Source organism: Blennius ocellaris (genome assembly GCF_963422515.1).
Source record: "Blennius ocellaris genome assembly, chromosome: 4".
Classification (NCBI taxonomy): Eukaryota; Metazoa; Chordata; class Actinopteri; order Blenniiformes; family Blenniidae; genus Blennius; species Blennius ocellaris.
The window spans coordinates 22,466,422-22,482,963 of NC_137653.1; the positions used below are offsets into that span (position 1 = coordinate 22,466,422).

Consider the following 16,542-nt stretch of genomic DNA (forward strand, 5'->3'; position numbering starts at 1 on the left):
GTCTGTGTTCCTCCCCTCTTGACCTGCAGCTTCCCTGTACCAAAGACTTTTTGCTACCTGACTTTTGGATTTTTGGACAAATAAGTCTTGTGTTAATTTAAGATTAAACAAGTTTTTCGTCCCACGGCTACTTTAGTAGCACTTATCGTGTCCGGGCTTTACCCTGAATAATATAGTGTAATTGCATGATTGATTTTCTTTCTAAAAGTATCATATGTAAATTTGTAATTTACAACTACAAAACTACAATACATTCCAACTGTTTCATACCATTTTTCTCTGGACTACATAATTGTGTTGGTCTTGGTAATTTACAATTCCCCCATGTAGCACATCTCATAAGTAAAATGTATTCTTACTATCATTATTACAAAATTTTGCTGATTTGCATTGCGAATTCAGTGTTGGGGAAAAAAAGACTATGATAACATCTTTAATGAAACATACATAATACATTTGACCATATAACATACACCCAACAATCAAAGGATGAATTAAAAGGTCTGGCCTAAACTAACCACATGGCAGTGGTCTGTATGAAACATTCCAGGGTTTTTTTTAATGAAACAGATACAGGAAAAGTTACATATTGCACATCAATAGTATAACATAACTTTCAGTCACTGCTTTGCTATTGAGAGCATTTACCAGTTTGACCTGCTGATGTGGTCTAGTTTACTTTAAAAGTTGTTTTGAAATAATTTCAACACACACACACACACACACACACACTCACACACACACACACACACACACACACACACACACACACACACACACACACACACACACACACACACACACACACACACACACACACACACACACACACACACACTCTATTTACACAGGTCTAATCCTGTTAAGGCTCAATAACAAATACAGCAATATTGCTTCCCCACATTTGACAATACAACAAAAATTATACTGTTAATTATAAGTATTGTGTCCTTGGTGTAAAAGTTATATTCCATAATACTATATAAACTTACCTAACATGTAAACCTGCAATGTTTTGGAGGAAAGTGCAGATCAGGAATCACAGCTACTGTCCAAAGACACGCTCAGCTCATCACACCAATGTTTAAACGCTCTGTGCAGGATCTCGTACGGTGTGGAGTTGAAAATTTCTAAAAGAAAACAGAAGTAAAGTGAAGACATTTAAAAAAAACTGTACTCTACAGAAGTTGAATTTTTTTTTATATTACTGAATATACTATTCAAAGAGTAGAAGATGTCTTACCTGCTTGGCCAAGACCAACTGGCAGAGGCATCCTGACCAGGCCTCCAGAGTGTTTCAGCCTGTCCTGCAGAGATTTCTGTATGAGCTCCAAAGTGCACTCCTCGTGCCACACCGGCAGCTCCAGCCCCACCATGCAGCTGATGATCCTCTGCTTCTCTTCTTCTGTCAGCAGACCGAGTTCACGGGAGACATAAACCATGTAGGACATGTCTATGTTTACCGCCTCGCCGTGCAGCAGAGATGGGAGAACTTTCTGCAAAGAAAAGGGGAAATGTGACACGTTGTTAGACGAGAGGGATCAAAAGGCGCTTTGCATTATTGCCGGTTCAGATCAGTTACCATCTCCAACGCTGGGCTGATGAGGTGGCCGAAGTCAACAAGTCTGTCGAGGTCGTCTTCCCAGAGGTTTGGCGCAAGCTCTTCCAGCATGGTCACGATGGCCGTGCGAGTGGCCTGTGTCGCAACCTTCACGCTGCTGTGCCCATAGATGGAGCCTTCAGCCTGGAATTTGGTGTCCAGCAGCATACAGCCGTGCTTCTCCAGAAGCTCGAAGAGCCCTCTGTGCTTCATCAAGGCCATCTGCACAGAGTTACAAAGCAAAGAGATTCAGGTGATGAAACATACAAGGTGTTTGATGAAGACGAGCACACTCCCACATTGAAGATACCTTCAACATCTCTGCCAGCCCGTTGGAGATCTGACGCCGCGGAACGCTCTGGATGAAGGACAGGTCGAGGAAGGCAGCGGCAGGTGGGATGTAGGCGCCCAGCTTGTTCTTGCAGTTTGCAAAGTTAACCCCCGTCTTCGCCCCGACGCTGGCATCGATGTAGGAGAGCAGCGTGGTGGGGACCCTGATGTAAGGCGTGCGCCGCCTGTAGAGGGATGCAGCCAGGCCCACTATGTCAAGACACACTCCTCCACCGATGGCGATGATGGGCTCAGTGCGGCGATCCAGGGAGAAGTTGTTGACTTCTTTAAGGATCTTCAGGGCAATTTCCATGGATTTGTTCTCCTCAGTGGTGGGTAAAGCCATGACCTTGAATATAACACTGTTGGCCTCTAAGTATTCAGTTAGCTTGGAACCGTAGATATTGTACACTTCCTGGTCAATGACCACAAAGCGCCTGATTGGCTTGTTGGATTTCTTAATGTCATCCAGCTGCTGTGGATCCGTGATGTGGCCCAGCAGGAGAGTGTCGTTGGAGGGGTCCAGCAGGCCTCGGGTCTCTGTGACCTTATATTTGAAGACGATGGGGCTGACCACTGTCCAGGTCATTCCCCTCTCCGTGACGCTCTCATAGCTGCAATACAAAACACATACACACATATTCAATAGAGATCTGCTGTATAAAAATCTTGGTTAATGTTTTTTGACTTGTCCTCACATCCTGAAAGAGGGTATTAAAGTGTATAGCAATGCTCTCATCTGCCTATTATGGAAGAATAAACAGTCCTCTTGCATTCATTTAGAGGAGGAGCTGAGGAGCTCTCTCAGTGGCAGACTGAGACACCCTCAGTGCAGGACGGAGCGCTACCGCAAGTCCTTCATCCCCACGGCTGTCAGACTGTACAACAGGACTGTAAAGTAACAGCAACAGTATGTGCAACAACCCTGCATCTATGACACTTTATCAGTGCCACTTTATCTAAGTCACCTTATCTATTCATCACTTAATTGACCACTTAGGACTGACCCTGCACTGCCAACACTGGTATTATTACTATTATTATTTTTTTCTTCTTACTATAGTATGTCTATCGTACTTATTCTACACTTTGCCCCCCCCCCCCCATCATAGTTTATTCTCGTTGTATCTCATCCTATTGTATATTTTACTTTAGAACTTATTATACTTTATTATAGGTTGTGATTTTTATCTTATTTTTTAGTCCTATTGATAGTCTTTGTATATAAGATACCTCTATTCTACTAACTGTTTGCACATTCCTTGTCTTTCCTTTCCTCATGAGTGTCCTTAAGGGCTGAATATACGAGTAAATTTCTCCACTGTGAGATTAATAAAGGCGTATCTTATCTTATCTCTTAACTGAAAATCACCCTCAAAAAGCCTCATAAGAGCTGCAGATTACATTGTAAATCTATATAAAAATCAGCTGTATAGTCAAGGATTTCTTTAACCATGATAATTAAGCTGTGAGTTTATAGCACAGGTCATAAATGCTGACCTAAATCTGTGGCCTAATCTCATTGGGGGACTCAAACAACAAGCAAACATCCAACAAAGTTACACAGTAACCTTCCAATGTCACAGAGATAAAAGGAAGAGGTCGTTGGGGACAGGCTCCTCGTGTCCTTGACATTGAGGAAAAGGTTTTATTGACTGTTCACAGGTCTCAAACCATATTTACTGAGAATAGAGCAATAATCTTGCTTATCTCTGAGCAGGAATGCACAAACCAAACTGGCTCAATCTGAATCAATAAAAACATTTCCTCAGTTTTAGAGAAACGTCTTCTAAAAGCCTGTCATGTGTCTTGGGAAGACGGAGCAGATTTGTGAGCTCCAATTCAACATTTAGTCATGGAAAAGAGAGACATTTAAAATCAAGCTGATCGTCTGTCATTATCAGCTGCGGTTTCATTAAATAGGATGCTGAAGTTTGCAGACACGCTGACAGTGAGGATCAACATTATTTTAAAAAGCTACTTTAAACTGACAAACATTGATATAGTTTTCTTAATTATCCAATGAATGAATTGTCCCAAGGAGTTTAAGGTAAATAATTATGTTACACATACCAAGTCCCAGCAGTACATACTGCTCAGCTCAATGCAATAAACTGATATCTATTCACTCAAGAATTTGGGAGAAGTGCAATTCAATTTCACATTCTGATGAACAGGATTTATTTAGTTTACAAGGTTTTGAGAATCAGAATCTATAAAAACACCAGTGAGTGCATCAATATTTAGTATGAATGAGTTCTTCCTTTGTGAATATTGGGTTTGTCCTTCAACCAGACTCATCCTGGACGCCTGTGTGTTTATGAAACCTGTCAAGCCACCAAAGCTTCTCCTCCAGGCGTGAAACCACAAGGTTGCCTCTTACTTTTCAACTATTCCATTATTTGATTTCCCTGAGGACAATTTCTAAGGGTGTTGAAACATGAAAGGCCTCAGGCCAAGGCTTGACTTCAGTGAAGACCCTTCACCTCTCACCTCCAGGTGTCAATTGTTTGTTACCTGAAAAACTGGTTGAAGTCTTTTCTTTTTTTTATCTAAGAAATATGTCACTTTGTTCAGCCACTGCAGCAGTAAGAGTTGCATTCATAGTGAATGAGGACATGTATATCAGTTCATTCGGGTTTACTTTTCACCAACATTGATGTATATGTCAATCTGAAATAGAAGCACCGAGCAGTTGAAGTAATTCGCTCGGAGGCCTCATGTTGGAAAAAAAAAACAAGGGCCATTATGTGCCTGACTGTCTGCAGAGCGCAAACAATGATGGGTGCTGAGCTTTGTTCAGATGAAAGGTCAAGGATGGCTACAATCGCAAAAGCTATCACAGTGACACTTGAGAACCTGGTTCAAACACAATTGCTTACAAAAGGATTATGTTTGCTTCAAATGGGATCTCAAATTTTTCTTTCAACTGCAAATCTCCTTTAAACTCCACATGAGAATAAAAGACACTGAAAAAAAAACCTCATGAAAACAATATAAGTCACGGAATGCAGATCTGCTGTAAGAAAACCAATTTTAAAGTATGTTATTGATGTTTTCTTTATTTTAATAGTACCTGTGTGTCACAGTAAACCAGCTTTATTTGTAATGTATGTGCATTCATTGTGCCTGGATCCAGTAGTGGATTTCAGGTTGTTCATTAAACACTTTGAGAAGCATGTGTTTTAAAAGTGCTGGTTATTACAGAAAACAAGCATTAGTGGATGACTGGAAGACCTCACACCAGTGGGTAAGTAGCAATGCTATACTCACACTTTTGCAGCCGAGACACAGTCGACTTTGCCTTTATTGATCTTCTTTCCCCCTTTGCATCTCCACGTACCCTTGACCCGGACTAGACTATACTCTGTTTCTTTGTCTGTGTTGTTCAATTGTTCAGTTTTGCCCATTCTTGCAATGATGGCTGGAGATTACAGGTGTGAAGGAAACTAATGAGAGCTTCAATAGACCTGCTGCCTGAGCAGGCCTTTAAGTAGCATATCGCATTTGACGGACGCCTCCCCCCCTGCACACAGGGTGGAGCATTCAGCTTCATCTGCTTTACATGTCATCACATGTGGACTTACACAAGTTTTGTGTAACTGTGTGGTTACACCAGTTTTGCGGGGTCTTGTTGCACCTTTACCTTAGTGTATTGCCATTATCTAACGGCGTGATATCCTATTGATTATATACAGTTATAGAACTAATTGGTTAACTGAGAAGTCTGTGGGATGATCGTTTATGAAGTTCATCAAAACCTTCATTTGCTAAAACTGAAACATTTTAATCTGATCTAATCAAATTGCTTAATTTGAAGAATTATTACTGTAGTTTGGTATATCTGCATGCAATTAAAATGTTTTACATTTGTTATTTCCATATTTATATATATATATATATATATATATTATATGTCCGGGGATCGGGTCGTCGAGGCCCATGCCGTCAACTGCCACCCAATCCACACTGCACCCGACCCCCATGGTAGCCTCTGTGGGTGGTGGGCTCACAGGAGGAAGAGGAGGAGGGGCCCGTGTGGTCCCTTCGGGCTGAGCCCGGCCAGGTCCCGTGGGCAAGGGCCCGGCCACCAGGCGCTCACATACGAGCCCCAACTCCCAACTGGCTCCAGGGTGGGGCCCTGGCTGCGCCTAACCAGGCGACATCTCTCAGATGGAGCGCAAGATTGACAGGCGGATCGGTACAGCGTCTGCAGTTATGTGGATGTTGTATCGGTCCGTCGTGGTGAAGGATGAGCTGAGCCAAAAGGCAAGGCGCTCGATTTACTGGTCAATCTTCATTCCTACCCTCACCTATGGTCATAAGCTATGGGTCATGACCACAAGAACAAGATCCTGGATACAAACAGCTGAAATTAGTTTCTCCTGTAGGGTGGCTGGGCTCTAGGGTGAGGAGCTCTGTCACCAGGGAGGGACTATGTCTCTCTACTGGCCTGAGAACACCTTGGGGTGCCACCAGAAGAGCTGGAGGAAGTGTCTGGGGTGATGGAGGCCTGGGCATCCCTCCTTAGACTGCTGCCTCTACGACTCGGCCCCGGATGAGCGGTAGATGATGGATGGATGGATATTTATTGTACGTACATGTCACGTGCACCAGGCTGTGGTTGGCGGTATGTTTCAATGTGTTTGATAGCTACACCACATTGCTTTCCATCAGAGCAGCACTGTCTTTTAACGAAGTGTTGAATTCTGGTTTGTTTACACTACATCCATGTTTTGTTAGCGTGTTGTCTCAACTACTTACGCTTGTCAGCGTGTAGATACTTTTTACAAACCTGACGATCATCGCCAGAGTACAAAATGTGATGACATTTATGCCTGGAGTAACCACATTCTCGTGGTTACATAAAGCTTGTGAATGAAACAAAGCATCAGGTTCATTCTGTCTCTGCTGTAAATTCCCCAAGGTGAACTATTTTTGCTTTAAGGGCAGATTAAACAAAGTTGTAATTTTTCATTTTTGAATGTTTAAAATGATCAGCCTAAAGGCCTTGGCAAGATAATCCCAGATTGAAACGAAGTGGGATGACACACTTGAGGTGTGCATTTACATGTATTCTTGCTTGCTTGTGAATGATTCCTCTGAACTCACTGACATGACGAAAAGCAACACCAAAGTGCAGGCATGTAATTACTTTCAGAGCTTTTCACGTGTTCTGGTTGACTCCAGGTGTTCAGAACCTGTCAAGCTGAGAATGCAGTTAACTAATCCATCAACACCTCGGACATTTTTACCCTGGGGGTGGTGTGTGTGTGTGTGTGTGAGTGTGTGTGTGTGTGTGTGGGGTGGGGGGTGGGGGTTAGATAATGAACACAAATCAAGGTCTGTTTTTAAAGATAATTCTGTCACATTGCACATGGTGGAAAACACATGGAGACTCTAAATAGCTCTTGATGGTTAACTGATATTTAACTTAATCTATTTTAGGAGATCATTCAGAAAATGATCACTATCATTAGAAACATGACTGTCAATGAGCCAGATTAGGTGTGACCATATATTATTTGGCCACGTAAACTAGCAGACTCATTGGCAGCGGTACAATTGAAATTATGCAAACTAATTTTCCCTATACAGTCTATTGCAAACACAATCTCAGTGGAGATTTATAAAGAAGAGATAATGTTTAACATCTTAGTTGAGTCTCTGTTAGAGACTGACATGAGATCCAACTGCAAAGTAACACTGGAGTAAGATTACGCAACATCTTAATGATCATATGTCAAATTTCTGTTCCTGGAAATGACGAGTTGGTTTCTTTCTAAGAACAATCCAGAAGACCTTCACACATATAGTATGGTAAATAATTGCATTTTGTACAACTCGTGGACCATGTAGCAGTTTTCTGTTTTGCTCTACAATATCGGAAACCACAACAGTTTTCCCAACATTTATCGTGTTTGGATTGAATTGAAAAATCTTGTGTTGAGAAACGATGGCAAGAATTTCAGCGGTCGCCAATTAGCGCTTCGCTTGACAACTTAATGTCTTCGCGCTTTCACTTGAAATTGCCCCCAACTGCACGTGTACCAACAAGCTGCAAAAGCGACAGAGGGCCAGTGTTTTTCCATCAAGCTCAGGTGAACGGAAGTGCAGTTACACAAACACCTTCTTTGGAGATTTTCCACCATCCACGGTCACAAGATGTGTAACAAACTCACTCGACTAAACCAGCCGACGCAGTAGTTTTACTTTCTCAATCTAAGTCGCTCGTGCTGTAGATGTAAGGTTGAGTAGGGTCTTTTTAGTCAAACTCTGCAGTTCATGTATTTCACTTTCTGAAAGCGGCTCCAGTGCTCTAAATTTTAATTGATAAAATGTGAATTTGTGAATTACCCTTGTTTTCAATTAAGTGGCTGATATTTCATAGTCCAATAATATTTTTAGTTCACTAGTTCTTGCAGCGCAATTGCACCTTGAGTGGGCTGGTAAAATATTACCATAACGTTTAAATTTAAACTTTCCTTTGTTGTGGCACAAAATATATGTGATGAAAATGTCTATATTTTTCAAAAGCTAAACAAGTACTACAGAAAAATACTACAATCTCAACACAAAGCACATTTTTAGGATACATTCTGGTGCAAAATACAGTGAAAATGTCTAAAAAAAACCCCATCTGCTATAACTGTTACATTATTATTATTATATTATTACATTATGATTATATTTTATTTTATCACTAACCATTGTAAAAAAATTTTAACAGAGATGCTTTTAATTAAAATAATGCATCAATAAGTGATTTAATCTTTCACATGCAACACTGAGTTTGAAAAAAAAAAATTGCTATGTAGAAAGTACCGGTAACTAATTTTTGTATTCTCTCAATTATTGAATGTTTGTAGTTTTGTTTTTTTACAGGGCTTATGTTGTTTAACAGATTTATGCAGACAAAAACCCGAATCGAAAAATATTTTAATCAGTTTTTTGGAAGTTCCCATTTTTGTCTTCAATGAGTGAAAAGGGAAGTCGTCTCCTAATTTGAATAATCAGACTTTGTCATGACGAGTTTCCTAAAATGCTCTTACAGTCAAAATGATGACAACCCAAGGCAGAAATGTACATCAAAATGAATTTTTTAAATCCATAATGATACGTGATGATTCAGATACACATTCTTTTATCAACTTGAATCTTGCTATTTTGGTCAACTATTTTTAGATTACATTCAGCTGCGTAACTGTTTTTTTACTGACAGACCACACGTACAGAATTAGGTTCCAGCTTTTGAAGCAATTTCCAGCTCATGTTTTAAGAATGACTAATATGCAGAGATGCCCAAGATTAGATAAGACTTTCCTCTGCTGTCACCAGAATGAAGCCACTCTGTACCATTTCATATTGGAGCCGCCCTAAACTTGTATCATTCTGGTCGGACATCTTCAAAACATTCTCCACTATCTTTTATGAACAAATACACTAGTCGGTTGCATCATTGGAGAGGTTTGTGGAATGTTTGCATTCACGGGAACACTGGGGAGTGCTTTACAACAACATGACATGCAGTTCTGATTCACTGGAAATGTATCCTAACACCTTCATGTCTTTTGATGCATCCCAAGTGTACATTGTTAAATTGTATGTTTATGCAAGTATGGGAGCTTACACTAATTTGTTACCAAATGGACCAAACCAGTAAAAACCACAGCACAATAATATATAATAGTTAATGCACCTTTGACTGAATTGAATAATTGCCTGGAATGTCTTTTGAACAATGCAAAAAGAAATCTTCTTTCCATAAATTATTCTTTTCAGATTTACTGTATATAAAATTGTTATTAATAACAGTTATCTTAAAGAAAACAGTAGTTTTCCTCATCATTATTACAATGTGCAAAAAATAAATCAGAGTACAACGGTATAAAATCGCATTATATTAAACCATGACAATGAAATAGTACACAAGCATGGCACATTTATGAAACATATAGAAATAAATGCCACATAATTTTACTACAAATATTTCAAAACAAATAGAATGCACATACCACATATCATGAAAACATTTGTTTTAATATAAATTACAGATTAATATTCCTAATTGACAAAAGTGTACTCCAAGTGCAAGTTGTTATGGTCTGCAGGTTTTATTGAAAACGTGATGGGGTGCTCAGTGATCCTGAAGATTGTCTTCGTGTTAAATTCAGAACGTGCTGCCTTGTTCCATTTTTCATAAGAGCTGCACTGAGCCACGTTCCATCATGTATCACAGGCTTTAAAGAAAAACCCGAAGTCCCTGATAAGCACCCTGAGGTTCTCCGACGAAGTGTTACGAGACGCTGTTCGATAACACGCGTGAGTTACTAAAAGCGCGAGCGTTCGTCACGTGCCTCGCCCGACGCTCGGCCACGCCCACTTTTGGCCCTCTTCTCCGCGGAGGCGACACGTTGTGTGATATAACTTCTCCATCTGGTCCCCGCAGCGGCTCTCCCTCCGTCCCGCAGAGCTCCCGGAGCCGCCACGCCCCTCAAGCATGTCCGCCGACAAAGGTAAGACCGAGGAGGGGGCGCCGGGGCTCTCAGCGGCCGCCGCTGAAGCGCGTCTGCCGGGGCGACCCCACCGCGTGTCCCCGCTGCCTCTACTCGAGGACACACACACACACACACACACACACACACACACACACACACACACACACACACACACACACACACACACACACACACACACACACACACACACACAGGTTTCATAGAGCGAATCGTGAGTTGCGTTTAGTCAAACTTTTAACCAATTGACCAGTTCAGCCCACATAATCCAGGTTCAGTTTAAACAGTCTGGGTGTATCTCAGGGTGGAGGTCTTAGAATTCTGCACCAGAGTCAAAGAAAAAGTCAAGTCAAAAGACTGTCAGTGTGTTAAAGGTTGACAGGGTTCCGCTTTAAGGTCTTTCAGGTCAACATGTTTATGGACTCAGTCCTGTTTTACAAGTTAACCATTCCTGGCCCAGTTTAAAATGTTGAAAATGCAGTATTCTGGATCTGCTTTTAACGAATCCAGGTGTGGTTTTAAGAATCTGGCTGTCTTAGGGTTAGTATGAGTGTTACAGAAATCTCGCTTTAGTCTCATAAAGAACGATGTGTAACTTTGCAGTCTAAGACAAACACCTGGATAATCATGCAAAGGTTGTGCTGTGACTTTGTCTCTTCTTGGAAGAATAATGTAATAAAATGATCTTAAACTTTTTCAAATTGCTCTCAGTCTGATTCCTGAAACCTCTCTGACATTTTTTTTACAGGGAAAATACTCCTGACAATTAGTTACTGTAAAGTAATGTAAAGTAGTCAGTCTACTTTAGAGTCGATGTGGATGAAACGAGAAAGAATGTGTTTGCCTCCAAGGTGTTCAAAAAGCCTTGGTTTGGTGAGACTGGGTGTTGGAGTTAAACATAGATCATAATAGATTATTGTTTGAACTTTCCAATAAAAAAAACACAACCAACTGTTTTTAAAATGAATGAAAAATAAGACCTGGTGTCTGACATATGGATAAGGGGTAAAGTCAACAATGACAAATCATTTAATTACTGTAATTATGGGTACTTTTACCAAGCAATTACTTTTACTCATACTTGAGTACAATTTAAACCATGTCCTTTACTCTGTTTTAAATCCCAAATTATTCATAACTTAGGCCACAATTTAGATGAATTATTACACGATTATTCTTTGAACGCGTCAAATCCCTATTTTTTTCATTTTTTTGGACATTGTCAAAAGAGAGTGGGAGAAAAGAAAAAGAGAAAAAAAATAGAAATAAACTCCAAATATTCCCGATGCTTTTTAATACAGTTGATCAAGGTCGACGCTGCTTAAAAGTTTAACAGTAGTTTTAACAAGCTTATCCACCACCGTGTAAAGATATTACACTGAAATTGTGTGACGATCCCTCCTCATCTCGCTCGACTCGCATAACTTAATAATTTATCTTTTCATGGTGAAATTTAAATGTGAGGAAAATTGAAAAAAAAAAATCTAAAAATCCTTGAGAAGCTGGTTGACCCCTGACCCCTGACATTTGGGTTACACCTCCCCCAATGAAGCTCGCTCATGCCCCCTAGTGGATGTTCATTCCAGTGTAGGAGCCACATGCTGCTCAGTTTCTTCTCCAATGGTTAAATAGTGACATAATAACCTTTTTCTTTTGTCAAAACCCAGCAATTAGTCATGTTTAATCCACTCACCGTCCTTCTCAGTCTGCCAGTCTTTACCAGCGAGTTGAGGACAGACTCATCAGTTCAATGAGAAAGTGTTTGTTTTGCTTGTCATTCCCTCAGTTCCCGACACGCCGGTGGAAATCGTAGCAGATCTGCTGACCAAAGCGAAGGACATCGCTGCCACGTGTGAGAATGTCCCCGAGGAGCTGTCGCGCTACCTGCAGAGGGCTCTGGACATCACCCGGGGGCTGGACGACTACCTGGAGGAGATGACCACGCAGGAGAGCGAGCCCCTGGCCGAGCTTTACAGGTGCGTCGCCGCGCTCTGCGAGCACTCCATAAAGCGCTCTCGTATTGTAACTTGGCCTTTGATTCGTAGGAAAACGATTTCTCATGACTGGGATCGAGTGCACAGAGACGGAAAGACCATGTTCAAGCTTCCAAAGGAGTGTATCACTGGACACGTGGAAGGTGTGTGTGTGTGTGGATCAGCAGTGTGGTGTCCACTGGGAGGCCGTGGTGACCGCTCCTGTGTGTGTGTGTGTGTGTTTCTGACAGGTCAGACGCTGAAGATGCTCGTCCACTTGAGTGGAGCCAAGCGCGTGCTGGAGATCGGCATGTTCACGGGCTACGGCGCCCTGTCCATGGCCGAGGGGCTTCCCGAGGACGGCCGCCTCGTGGCCTGCGAGCTGGAGCCGTACCTCAAAGAGTTCGCACAGCCCATTTTTGACAAGTCTCCACACGGCAAGAAGATTGTCGTCAGGACCGGGTCGGCCATGGACACCCTGGAGGTGAGTGGGAACGTGAGCCGTCAGAGCAGATCCTATTAATATCCTGCCTGTAAATTCATGGCAAAAAAAAAATAACTTGGGGAATTGCGTTGAGTAGATTTCTTTTTTTTTATTTGTAAAAAAACAAAAAAAACAACGTGTCTTGGAAATGCATCAATTGTTGCCGTGAGACTTTAAGACCCCGTTTTCACAACAATGTTTTCAGGTGACAAAAGAAAACCTGAAATCACTACTTTTTTCAATCCAAGATTGAACTTTTAGAAAATGCTTCATCTCCATGGAAACGGGGGGGGGGGGGGGGGGGCAACTTTTTGAGTGAATACTCTCCAGGACGTGGTAGTTTTATAGTTGAGTCACCTGCAATAACAATCCAACTTCGTTGTCTATCCACATGAATGTCTGTGTGCTCGATGTTGTTAATGTTTGCTGTGTATTGTTTTTTAAACTCTGCAGAAAAAACAACCAACAAGAACCAACTAGTGCCCCAACATGCTAGCTACATCATTTTCAGCGGTTCTGTGTTAAATGGACATTGTTTTGAAAAGATTGCTGTGGAACTGCAATATTTTTATGAAACCAAAATGCAAAAATGATGTGTTTCCACTTGGAATGTTGTTGTGTTAGTGGGGCCTGGATTTCTTCTTTAAATTTATTACGTCTGTAAGACAAAGAAACTCTAATGCACATTTTGGCAACAAGCAATATGAAGTGCTTCTATGTTATGTTGCTTTTTTTATTTGGTCCACTTGTGTGAATGTGTCATGGACGTTTCTCTGGGCCAACTTTAAAAACCAGCATTTACAGAACTCTAATTCCCGAAATACCAGTCAGATTACTTGATGTCAGATTTGTTACTTTCACTTGTAGCTGACGGATTTTTTTCATCTCTAATACCTTCCCGTCCTCTTCCAGGACCTGGCTGCCGCAGGCGAGCAGTTCGACATGGTCTTCATCGACGCCGACAAGACCAACTACATCAACTACTACAACTTCATCCTGGACAGCAACCTGCTGAGGCTGCGCGGGTTCTTGTGCGTGGATAACTCCCTGTACAAGGCCAAGGTTTACCTCAAAGACGCCGCCGACGACAACGGCCTTGCTCTCCGAGAGTTCAACCGGGCCATCGCCGCCGATCCGCGGGTGGAGCAGGTAGACCTCCGGCTCTCGGTCTGAGCAATATTCCTCTTTGTCTTTAGTTAACCAAGCCGCTCTTGTGTGAAAGGTGATCGTCCCTCTGCGAGACGGCATCAGTCTGATCCGCCGGGTGTCGCCGGCCTCCGAGTGCTCGAGCACAAAGGTGCATTCTGGAGAAACTCTGCGACGGACCAAGGCCGCGTGCCTTTCACTCATGTCTGCGCCAATGTTTTACTTCTTGATTCTTTCAGGGCAAAATAACAGACGATGAGGTTTTCCGTGGCGTGGGCGGCTGCTCCATCTTGGAACGGATGCGCCTCGACGGAAAGGCGGCCTACGTGACGGGCGCCGGTCAGGGGATCGGCCGAGCGTTCGCTCATGCTCTGGGCGAAGCCGGAGCCAAAGTGGCCGTGGTGGACGTGGATCAAGAGAAGGCTGAGCGGGTTGCCGAGGAGCTGCTCCTTAAAGGTAACAGGCACAAACAACTGCGTGTCCTGTTTTTTTTTGTGTTTTTTTTTTACATTTTGTACACTTTAGTTGGTAAAACTTTAAAAAAAACTGAACTTGACTTCACTCTCTTCTGCCCACTTTGCCCTTAGAAATGTCGCAACATGTCTCTTTTTGCAGTACTGTGAGTAATCTAAAGCGTTTTGGTCATTTAAATGTGTTTCTCAGTTTGTCCCTTGTGACCCAAATCAAGCAAAATGTTCAACAGACAAGCTGGGGGCAGTTTAAACCTGAAATTGTCACATAGGGCAGTGATTCCCGACCAATGGGGGGGTCCAACTCCCCCGAGGGGGAAGAACTGAAGAGTCATAGGATTCCCTTAGAAGTCTGCTTCACACTCAGAGTAAGATGCAGTGTGGGGTCAGAGGGAGCCACACTCCCCAATAGAAAACTCACTTCATGGACAAACTGAATAATGGTCAGATAAATGAAGCATGACAGACTTTAAGTACCTGGATTATCAGTTTTGATCATTTTTGACACAAAAACACATGTTTATATTTGCAGTAATATGTAACTTGAATACAAAATTTAATTCTAAAAAATGTGGTGTACTTGGCACGTGGAGCGACAAGTACTTTTGTTATTAATATTATATATTACTAATAGTTATAGCTATTGTAAATGACTTTTCCTAACCTGCCTGCAATATCTCTGTAGACCACCAGGGGGAACCACTGTCTCAGGTTTTAACTGACTCGATTTGAAAAGTTGCTAATTTTTAAAAATTTTCTTTTTATGTCATTAAGTGATGTTGAAGGATTCTGAAACTTTCACTTATTGCACATTTGTTGAATATTCAACTGCTTTGAATGAAAAATAAATCAAGTAAATCTAACAATTTGTTGGTTGGAAATGTAAAACGGAGTACAAACACTGTAGGAGGAAGTCTTCTTTCACACTCACCTGAAAACAGCCTCATCCTGGTTACATTCTGCAGAGTTTAGTTAAAATCACACCTGTTTTCTCAGTCGGTTCACATCAGTGGTCGTGTTTTGTAAGTAATTGTCCGGATGCGTTGTTATCATAAACTCCAGTGGATATCTTGCTGTGCACGTGTTCATATTGCATTACATTACAGCTCACGAGTTCATTTGATATGGAAGCGCCTATATACAACAAATCCTCCACACCAATGTGACACTATGTTATTTTAAAATTCATATAAACTTTTTCTTCTGCCTAAAATTACTTATTACAGCTATTCCAACTCTTTCTGTGCCATAATTTTATCATTAAACTGGTATAGTAACAACAGCAGATTGATCAGACGCTCAGTTCCTGTTTAGAAGCAGTTGCCGTGTTTGACCAGCAGGTGGCAGCATAATAAAAGCTAAAAAAGTCAAACCTTTATCTCTGAGCCAGTGATCCCGCCAAGATAGTCAACAAATTTAGAATTTCTTTCCATTAAAAGATGAGCTTTCCTGTTTTTATTTGTATATAAATGCAGTGAAATAGGATTAAATCTTATGTTAAATCACAGGCATCACTTCCGCCGCGATCAAGGCGGACGTCGGCAAACCCGACGACGTGCAGAGGATGATCGACGGCATCGTCTCCAAGTGGGGGGGTGTGGACATCGCCTGCAACAACGCCGGCGTCAACATGAACTCGGCCAGTGAAGACACCAGCCTGGAGGAGTGGGACCAAACCTTCAACGTCAACCTGAGGGGAACCTTCATGTGCTGCCAGGTGTGTGAGACGCACCGCAGCTGCACGCACAGAGGCAAAGAGCTGCACATTCCAATAAATACCGGCTCCAACAATTATTTATTTCTGCACATTTGCTCTCATGAGGACATTGGAATTACATTCAACTAGTAGACCAACAGATTATTTATAAAACAAGTAAGGAAATAAAATAAGGAAATAGAACATTATTTTTAATGCAGGAAAAAAATAAAACATTTAAAATTAAAGTGCTGGTCAGTTCTCATCCTGTGAATTTAGTACTTCGGTGATTTCACCTAAATAGTAATTTTGTAACCCGTTTATAGC

At 41.7% G+C, this 16,542-nt stretch overlaps 2 protein-coding genes across 2 annotated transcripts in view; one reads left to right on the top strand and one right to left on the bottom strand.

Moving 5' to 3' along the window:
* Positions 1-1,032: 1,032 nt before the first annotated feature.
* eevs (2-epi-5-epi-valiolone synthase) lies at positions 1,033-5,340 on the bottom strand (the record flags this gene model as incomplete). Its single annotated transcript, XM_080494419.1, has 5 exons — positions 1,033-1,130; positions 1,244-1,496; positions 1,583-1,822; positions 1,911-2,544; positions 5,204-5,340. 5 exons carry the CDS (start codon positions 5,338-5,340, stop codon positions 1,033-1,035), a joined length of 1,362 nt encoding a protein of 453 aa, XP_080350545.1.
* A 5,090-nt stretch (positions 5,341-10,430) lies between these two features.
* LOC308128755 (uncharacterized protein) overlaps positions 10,431-16,542 on the top strand; it is a gene marked incomplete at its 5' end in the record, with an annotated part of 12,951 nt that continues 6,839 nt past the window's right edge. The window contains 8 exons of the mRNA XM_080494420.1: positions 10,431-10,446; positions 12,233-12,422; positions 12,492-12,583; positions 12,671-12,903; positions 13,816-14,052; positions 14,126-14,200; positions 14,289-14,505; positions 16,028-16,236. Coding sequence (XP_080350546.1) covers positions 10,431-10,446; positions 12,233-12,422; positions 12,492-12,583; positions 12,671-12,903; positions 13,816-14,052; positions 14,126-14,200; positions 14,289-14,505; positions 16,028-16,236 — 1,269 coding nt within the window. The remainder of the gene's footprint in view (positions 10,447-12,232; positions 12,423-12,491; positions 12,584-12,670; positions 12,904-13,815; positions 14,053-14,125; positions 14,201-14,288; positions 14,506-16,027; positions 16,237-16,542) is intronic.